The sequence below is a fragment of the Limulus polyphemus genome, unplaced genomic scaffold (genome assembly GCF_000517525.1).
Source record: "Limulus polyphemus unplaced genomic scaffold, Limulus_polyphemus-2.1.2 Scaffold1708, whole genome shotgun sequence".
Taxonomy (NCBI): domain Eukaryota; kingdom Metazoa; phylum Arthropoda; class Merostomata; order Xiphosura; family Limulidae; genus Limulus; species Limulus polyphemus.
In genome coordinates, this window is record NW_013667318.1 from 9,791 (window position 1) to 21,118 (window position 11,328).

General features: G+C 35.1%; 1 protein-coding gene across 1 annotated transcript in view; it reads left to right on the top strand.

The window, feature by feature from the left end:
* The window catches only part of LOC106464642 (Down syndrome cell adhesion molecule-like protein Dscam2), a gene marked incomplete at its 5' end in the record, with an annotated part of 78,554 nt that overhangs the window by 8,954 nt on the left and 58,272 nt on the right, over positions 1 to 11,328 (top strand). The window contains 2 exons of the mRNA XM_022392388.1: positions 137 to 406; positions 4,948 to 5,355. Coding sequence (XP_022248096.1) covers positions 137 to 406; positions 4,948 to 5,355 — 678 coding nt within the window. The remainder of the gene's footprint in view (positions 1 to 136; positions 407 to 4,947; positions 5,356 to 11,328) is intronic.

The window sequence follows — 11,328 nt, forward strand, 5'->3', positions numbered from 1 at the left end:
AGCTTGATAACGGAGGTTAAGATTTCTTTTACCTTTACCTACTGAATATATATATATATATATATATATATATACGTTTTTGATTTTTCTGATCATATTATACGACCAAACTTATGTCTTCCTTATAACACTTTAGAACCATTATCGGTTGAAATGTATCCTCGACGCCAGGTAATAGATATCGGGAAATCGGCGTCTTTTAACTGTTCGATCTCTGGTCAGCCAATCTCAAGCATAGAGTGGAGAAAAGATCAACGGCCGCTAGAGGGTGAGACAAGACGCCACCTAGTGTCCAGGACTGTCGTACAAATTTCTTCCGTGGTAAGAGATGACAGAGGGATGTATCAGTGTTTTGTTAAGAATGACTGGGAATCTTTACAGTCGGCTGGAGAACTGAGTATTGGAGGTAAGGATAAGTGCAAATTTTAACCATCTAAACTTTTGTGAACAATTGTATCTCTATTACTACTGTTCTAAAGGTACTTTTAGAGGTGTATTTTATCATTAGTTAATCAACAGGAATTCTCTAACAATCTGAAATTTAGTAGGTTGAATGGCAATATATGCATTGTACACTCTTTTGGATCAGATTTATCTATAAAACTCACCTATAATACAAAAGTGCCTCCAAATTAATGATGCTAGCCATAGTAAACCGTTAATGTGAGTCATACACGTATAAACACTCTACATGGAGCATTTTCTATTTGACGTTGTTTTGTTTCACTCACAAGCTTTCTTTCGGTCAGATTTCAAATGGATCAGTTCGTAGCTTAGTTAATCATGTGTTACTTACGAATATCCGAATTCATATAACAAATATGATATCACATAAATCATGTGATACTGCGAACCTCAGGCAACAATGTTTAACAGAAGGATATTTGTACAAAGGTCTAGAAATGTTGAAAATGTGAATAAGAAAATATATGAAGAAAAGATGAAAATACAATTTATAATAATGTTTTTTCTTTTGTGAGAGGACTCCGTATGTCGTAAGGCCTGGCATGGCCTGGTGGTTAGGTCGCTCGACTCACAATCTGTGGGTCGCAGACTCAAATCCCCGTCACCAAACATACTCATCCTTTCAGCCATGGGGCGTTATAAAGTGATGGTCAATCCATTATTCGTTGGTAAAAGAATAGCCCACGAGTTGGCGATGGGTGTTGGTGACTAGCTGCCTGTCCTCTAGTGTATCACTGATATATCAAGGACGGCTACCACAGATAGTCCTCGAGTCAGGGCCTGAGAGAGGTGAGATGGGACCCGGGCCAGTCACAAATGTGGGGCCCACCCCACTCCGAAAGCCGTAAAATATATGAATAAAATCAATAAAACATAAAAAAAAAAGATTTTTCACCATTTATCAAAAGAAACTAATTTATATAACAGAAATTATTTACATTACTGGTTACAATGCTTCATAATTTACATTTATTTGAGATATAATTTGACGATGTGTATAATATTACCCGAATTGAAAATTGATAACAATTAAAATTAGTTTAAAAATGCTTTTCGAGCTTTAATTTGGGCTAATTCCTTTATTATCGTTGAAAGATCTATTGTCCGCGCAACGTCAGAATATATGTGTGAAGAATTGATAGCTCATTTAACCTTTCTTCGGACATTGTAGATCTTTTAAAATCTTCACTTTTTTCATAACGATAAAATTTCTTTCTGCAGAAGCAACAGAAGCGGGTAGACTCATAAAAATTCTAAGTGCTACGGGAAAATTTGAAAACAACTCAATTAAATTATTTTCCAATATTTTCTGTAGCAAATTCGACGGATTTGGTTCTGAATTAAAGTTTGTTCATAAAAACAAGTTCATCGCATATTTCTGTTGTAATTTTTGTGCTGAAGTTTTTATTTGTTCATCAGTTAAATACTCAAAAGTCCATAGGATTTCAAATAAGTTACAAATTTCGTGCAAGGATTCAAATCGCCGTGTCAATCCAGATATTACCGAATCAATAATACAAAAAAAAATGTCTATTCTATAATGTTTTTCAGCATCGAACTGTGATTAATGCTGCGGGTTGTTTGAAATTCTGTTGAAATTCTAGAATTTTCTGCCATTTCCTTTGACTTTGAAAGTCTTTTTTTTCCCATTCCCCATGGACTTGTCGAATATTTGAAATGAGGTTGTCTACGTTTTTCATCTCGACGTCCAGAGTCGCATTGCGAGCTTCAATTAATAAATTTGTTTGTTGCAATAAGGTTAAATTTCAATCCATATCGTTGTAAAAGAATGCATTCGAATGTATCCAAATATTGATTAATAGATTGTAATTCGGTACGTGCAAGTGGTTGAAGGTTTAGAAATTCCGCTTCTTTCACAGCAACCCGAATAGTGGATAAATGTCTTGCAACTGGTTTAACTGCATCGATTCGTGCAAACCATCTTGTTTTTAATATGACATGAAGTAAAACAGTTACATGTTTCTTTAAAGTCTCCCATCTCCGTGGATTACTGCTAAAGAAATTATACATTTGCTAAATTCTTCCACAGTAAAATATTCGCCTCTTTGCATGTTTCAACACTGTCAACTCCTACAAGATTCAAAGTGTGGTTTCCGCAGCTTGAAAAAAATGCAATTATGATTACTTTCAAGCAAAACCGCTTGTACACCATTATACTGTCCTGCCATATTAGCACCATTCTCATATGTTTGCCCAATACATAAATGTTCAAAATGTTCTAGAAATTCTAGATTTCGTAAAGCGATTTCCTTTCCTTTCTTTTGTGTGAAAGAATCAAACTTGACGAATCATTCCTCAATCGAAACTTTTGAATTATCTATTATTTTCACACACCGAATGACGAGACACGTTTGTTCTTTGTGTGAACAATCCGGAGTTGCATCCACGATGATGGAAAAATACTTGGACTTTCGAATTTCTTCAAGAATTCTTTTTTTGAACAAATGATCCACAAAGTTCGATAAGTTCATTTTGGATAAATGAGGAAAGGTAATGAACTTGAAGATGTTTGTGATTTTCTGTGATTCTCGAACTCTTTTTACATGATCGTATAAAACTGGACCGTACTTACCAATATGCTCGTTGAAACCAAAAAATGCTAAACATAGCTAACTTCCAGAATTCGCTCGAGAAGTTTTTTTTTTCAATTAATGGCATCAGCTGTTAGCCCTTTCAAAAGTATAGATCTCATTGAAGACTTTGATGACACAGATTTACTTCCCAAATTCCAATTAAAATAATTATCTTTATATATATAATCGAATTTTCATGAGTCGATATGTGGTCTTTCAATTTCCTCCAACCTGATGGACTTCCGAGAACTGATCTATCTGTTTCTACACTACTTAGAAAACATGGAACACAAAACAATGATTGTTTTGCTCCAGCACAACCAATCTCTTTTGCACGTTTCTTCATTCGATATTTTTTTTAATGTAAAACTGTGATTTTCACCATCACGTGGGATATTTTCTGGAATCTAGGAATGTTTAATTTGAAGAAAATCTTCCATTTGCATTGCATTATTTTTGTTGAGAAACGCGATGTCATCAATGGGATTAGCAGTTAAAATTATTGTATCAATCACATGATCTGCATCTGGATGATTTGATTGTGACTCCTTTTCTAGACCATCTGCGTCACCGACGGTCTGTGATGCTGATGAAGAACCCTCCATTTCTTTTCGACTCACAAATTATTTATTTGAATTTAGAGCATCAACATCATAAGTAGAAGTTGAAGAACTATTTGATGTTTCTTCCTGAAGATCGACATTTACGTTGTTCCGAAATATTTTCTTGGCGGAAGAATGATGTAATTCGTGGCAAACATTGTTTTGTTTCTTTGCATTCTTCTTTTCGTCGTCTTTTGCTTGCTCCACTAGGATATGATCTTTTCATTTTTATCTGTTTAAAAATGAAACCCCTAGACGTTATTTATTTATAAAAATATAATGAAAAAAAAAGGGCTTCCTAACTTGTGATTTTTGCCTCTCGTCTTAGATGTTAATACTTTCCCGGTCGACTGCGTGCCAGCGAAAGTGAACCGCAAGAGCTGCCACCTGTCATAGGATTGTTGCTTACAACAAAATTTAATTTTGATGTGTAGCCGATAAGCCGTCATAAAATATATTATTGTATCATTACTTCACGAATAGAATGACACTTTTAGAATAAATAATTTTTATTTAAGTTAATTTGGAACTTTTTTCAAAGACTTTCATATAATTTTGTTATCACATAAAATACTAAATTTGTGGCCCGGGCCATATGGTCCTGTTGGACCCCCCCCCCCTCTATCTGGGCATAGTCCTCGAATAGTTTTGCGCGAAATTCAAACCAAACTGTATGTCTCAAAAATACACTCTGCCATGATCTATGTTTAAACTCGTTTTTAGGACACCTTTCACGTGTCTCAGTCCCAAGTGATTCTTTGGCGCCCTTTTTTTTAATAGTCGATGTCTTGCCCAAGAATTAAACCTTTATTAGAACTAGATGCACGTTCTTGATACCCACCACTCTTTTGGTACTTACTGTCTTGCTCAAGAATTAGGCTTTTATTAGGGCTACTTGCAAGTTTTTGATACCCTTCTTTTGATAGCCAATGTCTTACCCAATAATTAGATCATTATTAGAACCATTTGTATGCCTTGGTCCAAAGTGATTCCTTGATGTTCTTCTTTTGATAGTCATTGTCTTACAGTAGAATATAAGTGTATTTTAATATTTAATATGAACATTAAGATGAGCATGTTCGTCCAATTGGGATGTCTAAGTATGACACAAACTAGAAACATTTTGTTACACGGTGACTACTAAATGGGCTGATTTCGTCTTTTTTTGTAATATTAAAAGCGTAATCTTAAGATATTTTTAGGTTTGATTTTTATGTCACTTACAAAATCACCATTGAACAAAGGGTCAAAAACTTCATTATAGACTTGTTTTCTCTCGTTACCAGTTGATGAGCCCTCTCTTCAAGAAAAGTTTCCGGAACAGACGTTGCAACCAGGTCCTCCCTTATCTCTCCGCTGTGTGGCACAGGGCAGTCCTTTGCCTCAAGTTACATGGTCCTTGGATGGGATGTCCCTTCCCGAGAGCCCTCGACTACGCATGGGAGATTACGTTACGCGACACCAACGTGTTATCAGTTATGTTAATATCTCCGATGTTCTACCTGAAGATGGAGGCACCTACACTTGCAAGGCAACCAATGATGGCGGAGAGGTCACTTATTCTGCTAAAATCAATGTCTTTGGTGAACCTTTTGTTCGGCCTATGAAGAATTTGTCTGTAGTGGCCGGAAATATGATGATGCTTCAATGTCCGGTTGGTGGTTACCCTATTGACCTTATAGTGTGGGAACGTGGTAGGTATAGAAGGGAATATATATTTTTATATTATTTCAATACTATTTTATAATTTTATTGTTACTTCTTCTATAATATAAGTTATCTGTTCTATTTGGTGTCATTGGTTTTATCATAAACATTTTAGTTCATTGTTTATTATTGTAATTAATTGATTGTTGCCGATGTGTGAATTTAATGTTTAACGCCACTGTTGAATATCATTAATTAACTCTACTCTATATATACTGTCATTGCTGGATTGCACTAGTCATCGTGTTTTGTCTCTAAAGTTAACACTTATCGTCATTATTGGATTTCCCTACTTAATTTCCCTACTCTGATCCTAAAGTTTACGTTTATTGTCATAGTTGGATTGCATTAGTTACCTTGTTCTACATCTAAAGTTAACACTTATCGTCATTATTGTATTTCTGTTGTTAATCAAACTCTGTTCCTAAAGATAATGTCCATTTTCATTGTTGCACTGAAATAGTTATTGTACTTTGTATCTAAAGTTAACGTTTTTGTCATTGTTGGACTCTATTAGTTATTGTACTTTGTATCTAAAGTTAACGTTTTTGTCATTGTTGGACTCTATTTGTTATGGTATTTGTACCTAAAGTTAACGTTTTTGTCATTGTTGGACTCTATTTGTTATGGTACTTTGTATCTAAAGTTAACGTTTTTGTCATTGTTGGACTCTATTAGTTATTGTACTTTGTACCTGAAGTTAACGTTTTTGTCATTGTTGGACTCTATTAGTTATGGTATTTTGTACCTAAAGTTAACGTTTTTGTCATTGTTGGACTCTATTAGTTATGGTATTTTGTACCTAAAGTTAACGTTTTTGTCATTGTTGGACTCTATTAGTTATGGTACTTTGTATCTAAAGTTCCTGCTTATCGCCTAGATGGTGTGTTATTAGCCAACTAAAATTAGTACCTAATGTTGATTTTTACTGAGTTTGTTAGGTGTATTATCTTTAGAAGTCTATATTCTATTTACGGTTACTGATGCCCCTCCCCCTCCCAGTGGCACAGCGGTATGTATGCGGACTTACATCCCTAGAAACCGGGTTTCGATACCGGTGGTGGGCAGAGCACAGATAGCCCATTGTGTAGCTTTGTGCTTAACTTCAAAACAAACAAACAGTTACTGATTGGCTATGGTAAAGACCACAGTAATTTCATAACTTAAGTATTTAAACTAAAAGTTTTATGTTCTGTTGAATAACGGAAAGATTCACGGTATTTGTTAAATTGGATAACATTTCATAATTAGAAGTTCAAGTGCTAGAAGAACATTGAAAACATAATGGCAATATTATCGTCAGCGAATTTTATGTATATATAAACATTTGCATTACTTTGTTTTTATTATTTGCTAAAATTAACGATTTTGAAACTTTCCTAATGAACCATCGGATCAATTCTCGTTATTATCCAGATTTGAATTCTCCTGCAAGCCTTATGCCTCATTAAGTTCGCTTTAGAATGGAATATTGGATAGTTTTAGCGCGTTACCAATAAGATACTTTAATTAATTCAGTTGTTCTGGACGCCTGACGGACTTTAACAGCTCGAGACACGCTTTCTCGAGTGTCGACTGCAGATAAAGCAGTATATTCAATTTCTAGGCTCTCTCTAACGTACAGTTTGTAAACTGTGGCAAGGCGGTATTCTATAGGAATACGTCAACACAAAAGCTCAGGGGCAAAGACCTAGCGCAACAGCATAGTGGAACAGAGCTTCAATTTGGTAATGGAATGTTTCTCAGCTTGGCTTGTTTTCATTTATTTCTCAACATCTTTTGGAGACTAATACCTTAATAATTAATTATTCGTGTCATTAATTTTCTTAAAGAGGTGTTTATAATTTAATTCTAGACGTCAGCACCGAATTTTGAAGTATTAACTACTAAATAATTTTGTTTTATTCCAAAGACCTGCGAATTGTGGCTATTTATCGTGCGATAATTCAAGCTAGTTACTAAATAATTGCCGAGGACTAATTAAAAGGGATAAAAATATTTCTTCAGTTGGTATAATGCAAGTGTTTATTAGAACGTCTTCAGCATCCATCGATGACCTAAATGTGCTAATATCTAATATTTAGTATAGTATTCTAAAATTCTGTCGGCCACATTTCTACTCAACCGATATGTTATGCCAGCCGATCCACCAGTAATAAAAATATCGCTAGTCACTTCCTATAAAGTTTTAGTAGCCCACTAGATGGCACGAGTAGCATACATTATCCCCGATAGTTTATTCATCATTCTATAATTTGCTAATGTACTTTTTTTGTCCCATAGTGAAACAGCAGTAAGTCTTCGGATTTGCAACACAACGATCAGGGGTTCGATTCCTCTCGATGGACACAGCAGATAGCTAGATGTGGCTTTGCTATAACAAAACACACAGCACACCTTTATTTAAACTTTTTGGTGCAAATAACAAACGGCAAAAAAGTTAACCTCTTAAAAGCGCAAATATATATTCAAATAACCAGTTAACTTGTGAAATTTGGTCATTGTCTTTTACATTCCTACCGGTAGGTGGCTAAAGTATGCACTAGCAATCAGGATAGCAAGCATTCGCAATTCAAACCAAATATAGACGTCGCTATCAGCGCTCACAACATGGCGGACGCATAGAAGGTAAGGAAGTACTACTTAATGCTTATACTGTCAGGAGCTTGTTTTTGTCTTGGAATTTGAAGTGTTGAAACACGAAATATGAGTTATTGTTGTTAATTAATGATAAATATGGAGTGGCACCTATTAGATTTTCAATCAATTTGATAGTATAATTTACAGTCAAGCAATTACGTATGGGGAGAAAGTACAGTAAATGTACAGCATATTCAATATGTAAGCATAACTAGAGAAGTGTACATGTATTACGTTTCTGTATGAAACTACGGACGTCAAAAAATGCAGTCTGGAGTTCAAAATGTACTTTGTTTTGGAGAGAAAAAAAGGTGTTGTAACTGTCTGGCAGGAAATTTTAAGAAATGCAAGCACTGTATTGGTCTACTAATATAATAGTAGCCCATAAAACTTGCAAAACACAAAATTTGAAACCGCAAGTTTGCATGTAACTCCACATGAGCCCAACAAACCTTCATGCCAAATTTGGTTAAGACCCATCAAAAGGAGCGAAGTAGTGGTAAAAAACGTAAAAACGCCCATAAAAACCGCAAAACTGAAAATTTGGATGTATCTCCCAATAAACCTTTATACAAAATCTGGAGAAGACGCATCAAATGGTTTGTTTGTAATTAAGCACAAAGCTACACAATGGGCTATCTGTACTCTGCCCACTACGGGTATCGAAACCCGGATTCTAGCGTTGTGAGTCCGCAGATATGCCGCTGTGTCACTGGGGGGGGGGCATCAAAAGGAGCGAAGTCGTGGTAAAAACGCCCATAAAAACCGCAAAACGCAAAATACAAAACTGAAAATTTGTATATATCTCCCCATTGATTCAAGAAACCTTCATGCCAAATTTGGTGAAGGTTGATCAATAGAGGGCGAAGTAATGATAAAAAGCGCAAAAACGCCCATAAAAACCGCAAAATGCAAAACTGAACATTTGTATCTATCTCTCAATAGACCCAATGAACCTTCATACCAAATTTGGTAAAGGTCCATCCACAGGAGGTAAGGTAATGGTAAGAAACGCAAAAACGTCCATATAAAACCGCAAAACGCAAAATACAAAACTGAAAATTTGTATGTACCCCGCATAGACCTAATGAACCTACTTACCAATTTTGGCGAAGATCCATCCACACCCTGCGAAGTAGTTAAATGGACATACAACAGTTTGTTTGTTTGTTTTGAATTTCGCACAAAGCTACACGAGGGCTATCTGCACTAGCCGTCCCTAATTTAGCAGTGAAAGACTAGAGGGAAGGCAGCTAGTCATCACCACCCACCGCCAACTCTTGGGCTACTCTTTTTACCAACGAATAGTGGGATTGACCATCATTTATAACGCCCCCACTTATATAGATTTATTGGTTAACATACCATAACATATCATAATTAGAAATGTTCCAAATGATTATTTTTATGGAATTTAACGCTAAAATTTTTTTTTCTTTTGAGAAATGGCATCAGGATATTAAATAAAATCGTTTTACAAATGATTCGTTTGGTACCATTTAGAAGTCGGGGCAACCAGCGATTTAGAAGGAATTACGTGACACACACAAAAAAAGACACTGGATCTTATCATATAAACTTTGTTATAATAATAAAGTTACTATTACCTAGAAAATGTAATTTAATTTTGGAAGTTGTTTTTAACACACCATCAATGTATACGAAACACACTTTCCGATTTCCAAGGCACATATTTTATTTGTTTGCAATATTTTTAATTTTTCAGAAAATGGCGAAATGACACAGAACCTCCTAATGCAGGGGTTCCCAAACTTTACCAACCGACGGACCCCCTTCAACTTCTTTACTGTGTTTGTGGACCACCTCCCGTTAAAAATTGTTTTTATCATGTGTAACTGGTGTACCATATGCATATTTTACTACCCTTAATTTGGGATTTATATATATTACTGTATTAGTTTTATAATGTCTTAGCATTTTATTTTATTCGTTAGTCTTTCAGTAAATGGTAATTTCATAAATTTGATTTATTACTGCAGACCCCCAGAGGCTGCGGAAAACAGTTTGGGAACCTCTGTCCTAATGCATTATAATCATGCTAAAGTATACCCAACAATACCTATTTGGATTTCATTGGTTCATATTTAGAAATTCCGTTAATATAAATTGTAACTAAACACGACAGACCTAACTAACAACAATCAGTCCTTTACGCGCCTCCCAGTTGGCACAGCGGTATGTCTGCGGACTTACAACGCTAGAAACTGGGTTTCGATACCCGAGGTGCGCAGAGCACAGATAGCCCGGTATGTAGCTTTGTGCTTAATTTCAACCAAATCCTTTACGCGTCCACCCTCCATATTTTAGTTTTACCATTTGCTACTAGAGTGAGTCAACTGAAATGAAATTGCGAATATCTATCGTTCTCTAGCTTCTCAGGAGACTATTAGGTTTACCAGTAACCATTGTAATTTAGTTTCTGTACCCTAAATCCCCAGTAGACAGCCAGCCAGCAGTTTTATTTATCAAGAAAAGGTTGTTAGTCTAGACACTTCCGAATGAAGATTTTTTCATACAAAACCGACTAGAAACCTTAGCAATCTTCTTTTTTCAGGTAAAGTACGTTTCTTTAAAAAAACCTAGAGTTTGAAGTAATGGCTAAGATTGAGTGTTATATATAGGATTTGATAGTTGTTATTCTACAGCAGCGTTGTCGAATTAATATAGTCTTATCCACATAGGATTTGATAGTTGTTATTCTACAGCAGCGTTGTCGAGTTAATATAGTCTAATCCACATAGGATTTGATAGTTGTTATTCTACAGCAGCGTTGTCGAGTTAATATAGTCTAATCCACATAGAATATAGAAATTATACGAATAATATTCTTTAAATATGAACTTAATTTCAATCTTGTATTTTGGAAACTTAAAATATCGTTATGGTTAGAAACTATTCAGAGGTAAGTAAACATTTTCGATGTCCTGTAAACGTTTTACAGGCCTACCAGAAGATTCAAAGTGCATGTAAAAAAATCTATTTTATGCAGTGATAAAAAAGTTAGAATACATTTTTATGCTTTTACATATTTATGTCTACGATGTAATAACCATTCATTAGACGACTGTGAGACGTTTGTGTGCGCAAGCAAACTGCACCTGGTCCCAAGGTTGTTAAACACCTTTTAAAGATAGCTTGTTACTTTTAAAATGAAGGCAAACATTGTGAAATAGCATCAGTATTGGGAAGATAATTTGTTCCTGAACAAATTTATTAATTGAATGAAAATGTTAGAACAACATTTGTTTCTTATAAATATCTGTAATAAGCATGTGTATGGATAAGATTTGAAGGTTTCG